The 11892-nt window shown below is 39.5% G+C and overlaps 2 protein-coding genes across 3 annotated transcripts; one reads left to right on the forward strand and one right to left on the reverse strand.

The window, feature by feature from the left end:
- The first annotated feature begins 1032 nt into the window (after positions 1-1032).
- Positions 1033-5302, forward strand: LOC144648881 (beta-1 adrenergic receptor-like). 2 transcript variants are annotated; one of them, XM_078508329.1, is made up of 3 exons: positions 1033-1047; positions 3430-3634; positions 4208-5302. In XM_078508329.1, the coding sequence occupies exons 2-3, from the start codon at positions 3445-3447 to the stop codon at positions 5020-5022; spliced, it is 1005 nt and encodes a 334-aa protein (XP_078364455.1). In that variant the 5' UTR covers positions 1033-1047; positions 3430-3444; the 3' UTR covers positions 5023-5302. The 2 variants fall into 2 exon arrangements, with proteins under 2 accessions (XP_078364455.1, XP_078364454.1); XM_078508328.1 differs by lacking the exon at positions 1033-1047 and adding an exon at positions 2524-2921.
- A 743-nt stretch (positions 5303-6045) lies between these two features.
- Positions 6046-11566, reverse strand: LOC144650797 (ragulator complex protein LAMTOR3-like). The gene is made up of 7 exons (XM_078510538.1): positions 11545-11566; positions 11415-11449; positions 11223-11281; positions 8622-8695; positions 7943-8002; positions 7453-7516; positions 6046-6211 (listed from the first exon to the last, which is right to left on the reverse strand). Exons 1-7 carry the CDS (start codon positions 11551-11553, stop codon positions 6138-6140), a joined length of 375 nt encoding a protein of 124 aa, XP_078366664.1. The 5' UTR covers positions 11554-11566; the 3' UTR covers positions 6046-6137.
- Between the last annotated feature and the right edge of the window lie 326 nt (positions 11567-11892).

Below are 11892 nucleotides of genomic sequence, written 5' to 3' on the forward strand. Positions count from 1 at the left end.
AATTCAGGCAGATGATAGTTTTCTTGAAAATAAAAGAGAGAGATCTAAAACAACAAGAACACGTGGGTACTGGAATTTCAGTTATAAGAAAATATCCACATACAAATTCTCCTCACTGAACTCTTAACATTTTCTTATACCAATGTTTTCATGTAAGTGCAAGAGTACATTAAAGGTTGTTGCTGCAATCGGCCAAAACAACATCGAAGTCGGAGGTAAATTTGTCCAAAATGGTCTTCGTCGATGTTTCAGCGTTCCCGATTTTGGAAAAGGGCGCCATAATAGCTATTTTAAAATAACTCTCGCCAGTCTTTTGAACCGACAGGACCAAGTTTTGGCTCGGTCAACAGGAGGAACCTTATCATAAAATAGCGCGGGGAGAGGAAAACTCTTCTACCAGGGACAACTCTACTCCATATAAACAGAGCCTTACTCTGTAAAGCATTTCATGATGTAAGTTGTAACATTCATTGTGCATTTCATTTCTTTGTTTGCTGCTTATGACAAACTGTCAAGAGTCGAATTTTACTTGCACTAGAAATTTCTTTTATTGACTTGTTAAATTTAGCAGATTGAATGAAATATTAAATTCAGGCAGGGACAAAAGTTGGGCCGGATCAACTCGGATGGTTGATTTGTATAAGAATAGCACTATTGTTTATTTGCTCGTTCTGGAAAACTTGCTATTCTTATTCAAATCAGCGGTCCGAGTTGATCCGGTTTGACTTTTGTCCATGCCTATTCAAATCTTCCAGGTTTAAATAAAGTGTAAAGCGGTTGTTGGGGCAAACAACACACATCGTAAAAATGTCAACAATGTACTTCCCAGTCAATGTTTTGACTTGCTGATTTTTTCAAACGGCGGTATATTCTTCAATTAATTCTAACGAAATTTCCTTGCGACTTTAAACCATCATTGACCGAGCTTTTAGAAGAAAAAAATAAGATTTTATTTTTTCAAGAAGTTTAACCTCCATTCGATTGGCGGTGTCCGCGGAACTCTGCCGTCTACTGGTCTACAATTCCATTGCAAATTCAAACTCACAGGTACGGCATTTTAATATTTTTATTTGATCCTACATATCAGTAGCTGTATCATGTAGCTGAAGTCGGTGGTATTCACGAAATACTTACTTCACGGAAAGGCAAAATAAGCTTTCTTTTCAATAAACCGTTACAGGAAATATATCGTATTACATGTAAAATGCATCCCCAGTCTTGAGTTACTGAGGGTAAACGCTTGGCTAAATACTTCGTTTTTATACCTCCAGTCTTTGTATAAATTTGGCGGGTTCGACATCTAGAAACCCGCTCGGAGGAAGAGGCATCGCATATTGATTTTACTCAAACTGTTCGATCTTCCCGAGTGAATTCGAAGTTCAACTCGTGTTATTGACACAGGCCTTGTCCTCTTTTGTGTTATGTCAGGACGAGAGAAAAAATCAATGTCGGATAGCCAACGGTTGAACATTTGCAATATAATATTTGACCATCAGAACTATCACAGGTCAGTTGGAGGGTGAGATATAACCTGCGATCAGGCTTTTTTCGCGGCGGGAGGAAAAAAGACGCCTGATTGCAGGAGTTGGTGAAATAGAAATATAGTGAATTGATTTGGGGCCACGCAGTTTGTTGTTTATATTCCAATATTCGGCCGTTTGTTGTGATGGGCCGGGAACCGTGATGTCAAAAAAAAAAAATGATTTATTTGTCACTAAAATTGTTATTTTACGTTTTTTTAGCATCAGTTGAAATTTTGGTCACTTTTTCGCTGCCCTTTTTTACCTGACCAAAATCAGACGGACGTGCAGCAAACAGATTCGTTAGTCGAAATAACTCATTTTTTTTTCAACGCCTCTAATATTAAAATATATATATATATATGTTAATTGAAATTTAACTAACTTTAGTTCGAAGGTTGTTTTAAAAATGTTTTCTAGTTGCGTATTGTCGCGGGACTGCTATGCGGCCTGGTCTACACTAGGCGACGCAAGCAGAAGCTCAAGTACAGACCCAAGCATCATAATAAGCAAAAACGCAGGCATAAGCAAAAGAATTATTATTTTTTTCTCTTGCGATTGCGCTGGTGTTTGCATTCGCGTTATGCCGTGTAAAAGGGAAACACCGCATAAGCACAAGCCAGAAATTTACGACGCCTGGCCGTGTCTACTAAGCCAGAAATTTACGACGCCTGGCCGTGCCTACTCGTTCCAGATTCCCCCGCGTCTGAGCATTTGAGCCTTGTAACGTATAACTGGTAAACAACATCACAGCACATCACCTTTATTTCACCTCGGATTTACAAAAGTAGCTGTGTAGCTAATTTCTACAAGAAGGAAAAGACGAAGAAAAACTATTAAAAAATAAATATTTTATATACTTGTGTCAATGCTTATGTCGTTCGTTTTCACTTGGCACAAACTACTTTTGCTTGCGCTCGGCTTGCGTCGCTAGTGAAAACCAGGCTTTAACCAATCAAAAGTCCAAAGCAACAACTTAATAATAAAACATCAATTAAAGTCCCCGTATTAATTGCACACTGTGAGGACATTTTCAATTTCAGCCCGACGAACAAAAACACCTTTTGTTAAGTGCTCTTATTTTATTGCTGGACCGAAATTATCACCATTGTGATAATATATAAAAAATGTTGACTTTGTATGTCAGGGCAACGAGTATCCAATCCAAAACTGATCCGATTATTTAAAGAATCACCTTGAGCAGTTAATTGAAGATTTTAGTTGGGTCAGGTGGCATTGTTTGATTTTGCCGAAAACCTTGATTAGTATTTTCAATTACGGTTAGCTTAATTGCTTTTCTTTGCACATTTTAATTGCTTATATTTGTTGGCTGTGCATAAGTCTTAGTCAGGGGTACGAATTTTAAGGGAAAAAGAGATTGATCCCATAAGCTTTTGTCAGGTATGTTTTTGCTGTGATCTTCTCTTAGCGAAGTTTAGTAGCCGAGCTCTGACGGTCAGTCACTCTGCTTGTAGGGGGGCGTATGTATATGTAAACTAAAAGAAAATTAATCATATCTTTTTGGTTGGAATTAATATCGCAGATTCTTGCAAATATGCGCCTATGTTTAGATTAGATAAACTCTGATTTAGATAAAGCTCCGAGCCTCGATCGGAGCATTATCTGTACATGTGAGTGTATATATCTAGTCATTTAGAGGGTGGGAAATTTCGACAACATCGGTTGACACACGAACGAGAGAGGACATAGTTGTTTCTGATCAATGCCAGACGGCGAAAAACAAATAAATAGCCCAAGTTGTAACTAGCTGACCACTGAGTCCATTGGTAAACGACCAAGCGTCTACCCGAGCTAAAATGGCCCATATTTTGACTAGTGCAACTATGATTAATCGAAAACGGCCCCTATTAGATCGAGAAAAGCTAAACATTTAAAGTTTTCATTTTAGTTTTGCAATTTCAAGATGCATGTGGAGCAGTCGAGTGAAGCAAGTTTGCCAGAAATGATAGCTGAAGTGACAGTATTGTTGCTTTCTTGCTGTGGAACAGTCCTCGCCAACATCATGGTTGTTATTAATGTGTCCATGAAGGAGAAACTCCACGCACCAACGTACTTCTATTATCTCAGCCTTGCTGTTTCCGATTTGATATTAGGTAAGAAAACATACCCTCTCAGTTTGCCTGTATTAAGATGCGGTACCGTCCTGTAGCTCCTATCATGCACAAGATGAAGTAGGGCGCAAGGAAAGAATTACGTAAAGAAACAATGTGAAAGAAAAGTTGTTTCTCGTTCTCATCAGTCTTCACTCGCGATTTCCATTTGTTATTAACTTCCACTGCTATTTGCGTTTTTAGAGAATAATAATTCCGTATATACCTAGAAATACTCATTAGTCATTTGATGTTCTCAATACTTCGAGCAGTCCATGTTTCTCTCAGTTCGACAATCGAGAATATCTGCAACAACCTTATTTGTACTCGTAAATACCCCCCCCCCCCCCAAAAAAAAAAAAAAAAAAAAAAAAGGGAGATGAAAAAAAAAATCGCAGCGTGAAAATTGGAGGCCGGAAGCGCAGGATAAGATAGATTTCAAACAAAACCAGGGAGAATGACTTTCTAGTTTTTTCCTCTTGCTTTTTTTCGCACTAAGGCCTGCTGGTGGCTTATCCAAATGTTAAATTATTTATAGCAGTATCCAGTTTTATTCTTGCTTTTTTTTTCTGTTAGGAGTGTTTTGTATACCGTTGGTGATAACGGCGTTTATTCTGCACCGGTGGCCACTGGGAGACACGTTGTGTCAGTTATACGCCGTCCTGATCAGCCTGTCAGTGAACTGTTCCATAATGACTCTTACAATCATCAGTGTGGACCGGTACAATGCGCTCTCTAAACCAGTGGAAAACAGAGCTCACCTCACATTCACAAAACGACGCTACAAACTCATTATCGTCGCCATTTGGGTGCACTCGGTATTCTGGGCCAGCGGTCCACTATTCAAATGGGGAAGTACTAAGTTCGACGAGTTCACGCACACTTGCAAACCCGACTGGGGAGGCGAGGGGCTGGCGAATAAAACGTACGCGCTTTGCTTGGCGATTTTTGCCTTCGCGGTACCTGTCACCGCTATGATTTGCGCCTATTACAAGATTTACCGTATAGCGAGAGCTTCGAGAAGGGCCGCTGCTTACCGCAGCCTTCCCACTGGTAAAACCGGGCCGGGCGAAAGCGTTCCATTGAAAGAAGGTGCTGCCACAAGGCAATCAAGTACCACTGACACCCCAGAGGACAACAAGGCACTGAAAACAGTCTTGTTGCTGATTGGCTCATTCTGCGCCTGCTGGTCGCTGTACACGCTGGCGACGGTCTGGAAGCTTTTCGCGCCAAATTCGGTTCCTCCTACGCTTGTCCGTGTAGGACTGGTTCTGACTCTCTGTAACTGCTGTATCGACCCCTTCATATATTCAATACGAGACGAGAAAATGAAGCAAGAAATTAAGGAAATGTTTTGCAGGGTATTCTGTAGAAACTCTCGAGAAACGTAATCGTACGAGACAGTTTAATTTGTGAACAAAACTTTAAATGTCTGGGACTTTACGAACCTCAATTTCAGCCTTCTCCTCTGGTCACCAACTCCCGCGCGCAAAAGAGCTAGCCACTGCGACTAGTAAGGCTGAGGAACACACTTAACCGCAGTAAATGAGGGAATATTGCAGGAAAACGCAAACAACTTGTAGAGAAACTCACACTACGAGAGGGAAGGGCAAGATGAATCAAACCAACATGTTGTTTGCATGTATATTAAAGTTGCACCACTCTCTTTCACATTCACTTCTTTTGTATTCGCGCACAAGGTAAGCATTCATGGAATGGGGAGGGTTTTTTTTTTTTTTTTTTTTTTTTTTTATTTAAATTTAGACTGGGGAAGACGTGAAAACAAATCAGGCGAGCGAGGAACTTCGGGAAGACAAAAGTAGGGAAGCGGACTCTCACACCTTTCCCCCTTTCCCTCTCTCCACGCGTGCTCTCCCCTAGCTCGCTTTGACAGCCTCTTCGGAGGAAAGAGCAGAGATAGCGTTCGATTAAGTCCATCTACTATATCCTGGAATTTTGATCAAAATGTTGAAATTCAAATTCATCACACCAATCTAAGACTGCAACCTAAACGATCCACACAGAGAAGGAATACATTGTACATGAAGCTCTTATTGCTAGCGGAACCCGGAAAGGTCGATCGTTCTTTAAATAGTAGGGGGCTATAGGACAAGATGTAAGTTATGGATTACCCCTTTATCTGGCAAGTATTAAAATCCAGACAATCAAATAGGGAACAAAAATAAAAATATGGAAAACTTCGTTTTATCCCGGCAAGGACATGATGACGCCCTCTGGGTTTTGTTTGGGGTCGTCACGCATTCCTCCCCACGTGGGGTGAAAAGATTGCGTGACGAGCGCAAAGAAATCTTACGCAGTTCTTATATCTAGCGAGTTCGTTATATCAGGGTAGTGTTGTATTTCAGTATTGTCTATAATCTTTACTCATGGCTCCTTGATTACAGTAAACAAGCTTGTAAAAACGTGATTAATTTTATTTCTAAACTCTAATTTTACATAGCATTTTTCACTGATTATTGATATAATATTAAAAATTATTCTCCTCCTAAACGCTATCAACAACAACTTTTACAGCTTTCACTGTTTCTGCAAAATCGTTTTCCAATCCAAGAAGAAGTCCTGCAAGAAAAAAGGGCAAATAAGTTATGCAAGGCTTTCAGATCCTTTCCATCTGCATGAAATCTGGAGGACAGGCGGACAAGAATCAAAGTGGCTATGTGCGCACTGCCACTGAACTCGGAAAATAAATTATGCAAAGGAGAGAATAAAACAGAAAACGTTGAAAAATAAAGTTTCGCCCAGAAAAGAACAAATCAAGTTTTGAACCGATATGTTCAATCCCTTATCAATCAAGTTATCTTTGTCACCTTTTGTTAGTAACTATTGGACATTCAAGCTAAACTTTCCACATTATCACATTCAAGTAACTTTGACTACGATTGCCCTCCCTCTTCCGAGTATAAGTCCATTGGCAGCTTTTAAAAGTTTTAGTGCTCTTCAACAAAGATATACTGGTAACTTTCTGATTTTAAACCGCAATTGTAGAACCCCAATAAACCCAAAGACTGTTCTTTTGTATGCCCCTGGAAATTTTAGACACAGTACCTGTCCAACCAGAAACCAAAGACTTTTTTTTGAAATACAAATTTCCATCCATAAATAACTTACCCCTACCTCCTGTGTAAATTAAAAGCCCTCCCCAAAAAGAAGTCCACAAGAAAGGAATGTTGAACAAATATAAGCCCAGATTTTTTTTTGAAATCTTAACGGTACGCTGGAAATTCACGAGTGTTCCACTGTTGGCCAACCTGTTTTTACATGACAAGAATAATCTGATTGGAGTTGTCACTGTGTTCATGTACCCCCAGGGGGGGGGGGGGTACTCTGGCTTGTAAATGACGGGGATGATCGAATGGAGGCAAAACTCAGGACCCAAAAAAATCCCTAAGTCTTTTGACATTATCAAAAAAAATCCCTGGACCAAAAATAACCCCCCAAAAAATCCCTTGTCAAATTACCCCTAAATTGCCAGAAGGGGCAATAATATAACACAAAGAAAATCATAAAAAAATTGAACGCTCGTGTTTTTTTATTCATCATACCATAAATACTCCAAGGCCGCGCCAAGGCACTTTAGTTCGTTTTTAATACCCCAAAAAATCCCCTATTCAAATCAAGTCACCGAAAAAATACTTGCCAAATTTTCCAACCCAAAAAAATCCCGGAATTGAAAATTTCAAACCCAAAAAAATCCTTCGATCATCCCCGTCATTTACAAGCCGGAGTACCCCCCCCCCCCGCCTGGGCCAACCCATCATTTTTGTCTTCCTTGGATAAAAGAGTTCTTATTGTACACTAACCTGTATTTGCTTGACTTGTTGCAATGATGCTGACCACGAGGGGAAGAAAACTGAAATGGACCACCTGTCAACAAAACAATCAACATCCATTCTTTGAAAACTGTAAAAGTAGGGACTTATGGAATTCACGGCTACATGTTCTTTGTGGGGCCATATTAGGGCCTTTAGATCAGAGCAAGAGTACAAGGTTGAGTATGGGTACCACGGGTGTTTATGTCCGCTGCAACAAGGTTTAAAGGGCATTTGAACACCTTCCCTTGCCCCCGAGTGGGGATTTTGACCAATTATTTTGTCCCGGGATGGGAAATTTGCTTTTTTTTAAAGAAAATGCCAAAATCCCCACCCCATGCCCGACCCCCCCCCCCCCTCGGGCTTAACATTGATAGGTGCATAAGTGTCTATAATACATTGCTATCAATAATTTAAAAAGCCATGATCATTGTTTATGGATGTTTTTCTTGAGATACTGTATTGCTTTGCATACACTTACCTGATAGGATGCAAAGAAACAGACAATGCTTTTGTTTCTTGATAATCCTAGCTTGCTCGCCTAAAGGAAAGAAGTTGCAAATTTAAAAATATATATAAATGATTTACGAAGATCTATTCTTGGGGATCTGAGGAACCAGAGTCAGATGACACAAATGATCCAGAGTGCAGTGCACTAACCATTAGGCTATGATGCTCGCCCCAATTTATTGACATTCATTTTCACAATAATATTGTTTGGGAGAAATATGCTTTGAAATTTTTGAATGCACATACATGTGATCTACATGTATTCTATCCCACATAATCTGAAGAGTGTTCACTATTTTAATGCAGTCTCTTTTAAATGAATCTGGCTACATAGAGCGGTTTTCACTTGAGTGTCGAAAGTTAATTGCGTTTGCTTTGGTTTTGCATTACTACGATCGGTTATTGGTTTAAAAATCTCGCGCCCCTTTCTCAGCCAATCAAACTAAAACCAAAACCAAATGGATCGTGACTCGTTCGCGCACGTTTTCCCGCGCTTCGTACCAGCTACATGTATTTGCTTCGTGTTTTGATTGGTTCACTGGATTGTTTGTGTCCTTTGTGATTGGCCAGAGTAATTACTTTGGTTTTGGTTTTACTACACTCAATTGAAAACTGCTCTAATCATTACTACTCTAAGGTCTGTTCCTTACTTGTTCTGCTGTTGTAGAAAACGTTGAGAGAAAACTTGCCCTCAGGGCGTTTTGTGGACATTTAGGATCAGCAACTGAAATATATAAAACAACATTGGAATTTAACTGGATAAAATAACATTTCACATTAGTTTCTGGTTCATAATTTTCTTGGCTTGAAAATTACAACTAAAAAATTTAGTGTGCTTTCCATTTTCAAAGTGTGACCGGTCAGACCAACAGGAACTGACCATTGTAAAATGGAACAAAATTTTCTGCTTTATCCAGGCCAAACGAGTCAAACGGTCCTTTCCATTTTAAATTTCTTTCTCCAGTTCCCCGTGTCTGTGAGAAGCGACATAATAAAAGTAAGACAACTGAACAGTTTGTCAAAATGGAACAGTAAATTTGGTCCGACCAGTCCGATCGGTCAAAGTGGACCACCTCCAGAGGTGGTCCCGAATATTCTGGTCAGACTGAACCGAAATGAACTTTCCATTTGACTTTCGATCAAAATTGCAAAAATATTTGGCTAAAATGGAAAGCACCCTACGAAACAACAATGCAAAACAGCAGAACCAATTGCTCAAGGTCCCTTTAAGGCAAGCTTACTTTTGGGGAGGGACTATATATGGGCCTGTAAATAGGGCAGGGAAAGGAGGGACAAGCTTATTTTGGGATGGAAATTTATTTTGCACATTAATTTTTATATTGTTTGGTTTTTTAATTGAATGGATTACTGTCGTCATCTGAAAGTTATAAGGTGCACACAAGTCTATTCCACTTTGTGAAGCTCTCCCAAGCAGTGTAAGGCCAAGGTACATGTATACAACATAAACTGTAGCACAACCAGTCAGTGTGAGCTAGACAAAAGTTTTACTGACAGAGGCAAATTCTGGTCTTAAAATTTACATTGTGTCTAGATACCCGGCAGCCGGGAAGTGTTTTCAAAATACTACATACCCGGCAGTCTGAAATTATTCTAGAATTTCCACGGAAAAACCAATCCAATCCTCCTCAAAACTATAGATCTTTGCTTAGAAATGCCAAGCGATTTCAATTATAGTTTTGGCTTTGTGTTTGAGGAAATTTTCGAGCTTGGGCATACTACAAAATCTTGATTCTTCGACACTTAGAAAAAATTCGTACTCTGACTCCGGTGTCAACTCTTATAGAATAATTTCTACAAAAACTGAAGTTGAAACCCTGCGAGAGTATTCGACATTTGCTGAGAAATGCGAAGCGATTCTAAATAATGTTTTGCTTTTGTTGTGGACGAATTCTCTTGGCTTCGGCGTACTATAAAATCCTCGACTCACGGGCACGGTTGTTCAAAAGACTAGATACCCGGCAGTCAAAAATTCATGAATAATCAATACATTCAATATCCACAAAAATGATCATTGAAACCTAGCTCCCGAGAGTATTTCAGTATTTCAATTTTCGGTCGGAAATACCAAGCGAGTTTTTACAATGTCAGTTTGGTTTTGCACAAATTGTACGAACTTTATGTGACTCACGGGCACGATTTTTCAAAGACTACATACCCGGTAGTCAAAAATGCTTCCCGTTTTTCCATCAAAATTTCCATTTGAACCTTTTGATCTGAGAGTGGTCTCCTCACTGAGGGGACAAATCCCCTGAATTTGAAAAAATCTACTTGAGTGACTATATATAGAGGAACGCTTTGTATTTCTATTTAACCGAGAGCTTTGTCGCTTCCAACGCTAAGCCGTTTAGCCCACAGACTGGAACCAACACCACGTGCCACCTTTGTCACGCCACTAAAGTGTCACACCGGAAGTTACATCGGTGGCGGACTTTCGTCACCGAACGCTCAAGCGTTTTGTAGCTATTTTGTACTACTTTGCCGAGGCAATTGTTGAGGCCTTAAGTTGGAAAATCGCTTGGTATTTCTACACCGACATCTCAGCAGGTTCAAATGGAAATTTTGATGGAAAAACGGGAAGCATTTTTGACTGCCGGGTATGTAGTCTTTGAAAAATCGTGCCCGTGAGTCACATAAAGTTCGTACAATTTGTGCAAAACCAAACTGACATTGTAAAAACTCGCTTGGTATTTCCGACCGAAAATTGAAATACTGAAATACTCTCGGGAGCTAGGTTTCAATGATCATTTTGATTATTCATGAATTTTTGACTGCCGGGTATCTAGTCTTTTGAACAACCGTGCCCGTGAGTCGAGGATTTTATAGTACGCCGAAGCCAAGAGAATTCGTCCACAACAAAAGCAAAACATTATTTAGAATCGCTTCGCATTTCTCAGCAAATATCGAATACTCTCGCAGGGTTTCAACTTCAGTTTTTGTAGAAATTATTCTATAAGAGTTGACACCGGAGTCAGAGTACGAATTTTTTCTAAGTGTCGAAGAATCAAGATTTTGTAGTATGCCCAAGCTCGAAAATTTCCTCAAACACAAACCAAAACTATAATTGAAATCGCTTGGCATTTCTAAGCAAAGATCTATAGTTTTGAGGAGGATTGGATTGGTTTTTCCGTGGAAATTCTAGAATAATTTCAGACTGCCGGGTATGTAGTATTTTGAAAACACTTCCCGGCTGCCGGGTATCTAGACACAATGTAAAATTTAACTTTCTTTACCTTTCACCAGTGGAACTCCATCTCTGTCTGTAACCAAAATAGCAAGAATTCCTTCGTGTCTGCAAAAAAAATAGAGAAACAATTTCAAGAAGATAAGTTGAAAAGTTCTTCATTCAAGTCACGAGACTTGCATTTGACTTGAGCTTCAACGGAGTTGACTATTTCAAAATCTATCATTTGTATTTTCCTTACTTTGCTACAAGCTCCTCAAAATAATGATGGATTCCCTAAAGGAACAAAAAAACACATGAAGGGTTTTGAAGGAAACAAAAATCAAATCTGAAAAAAAAAAAATCAAAACGTTCAATCGAGCAATGCACACCTCCGCCATGTTTGTCTTCTGTGACTGGGACTGTGTTCTAACGTTCTAGGGAGGGGAGGGGACGGCTAAGCCACTTTATCCCATCCCTTAAAATCATCGAAAATTTTCAGTATTATAAGTCCTTCCGAAAAAAAATGAAACAAAGAAAAGAGAGCATTAAATAACAATTCTTTTAGTTAGAAGGTTTTAATTGCAGAAAGTGTTTGAAGCGATGATTTTCTTCGAATCCACCCCTCCTAGGAAATTATTTTTGGTTATGTACTTTGTGTAAGGTTCATAAACTATATACTTGTTTGGAGGTTTCCACTGTACAGTGGTAACGCGGGCGGTTTCACACGTGAAATCGCG

This window comes from Oculina patagonica, chromosome 4 (assembly GCF_052425735.1).
Source record: "Oculina patagonica isolate OP01 chromosome 4, crgOcupat, whole genome shotgun sequence".
Lineage (NCBI taxonomy): Eukaryota > Metazoa > Cnidaria > Anthozoa > Scleractinia > Oculinidae > Oculina > Oculina patagonica.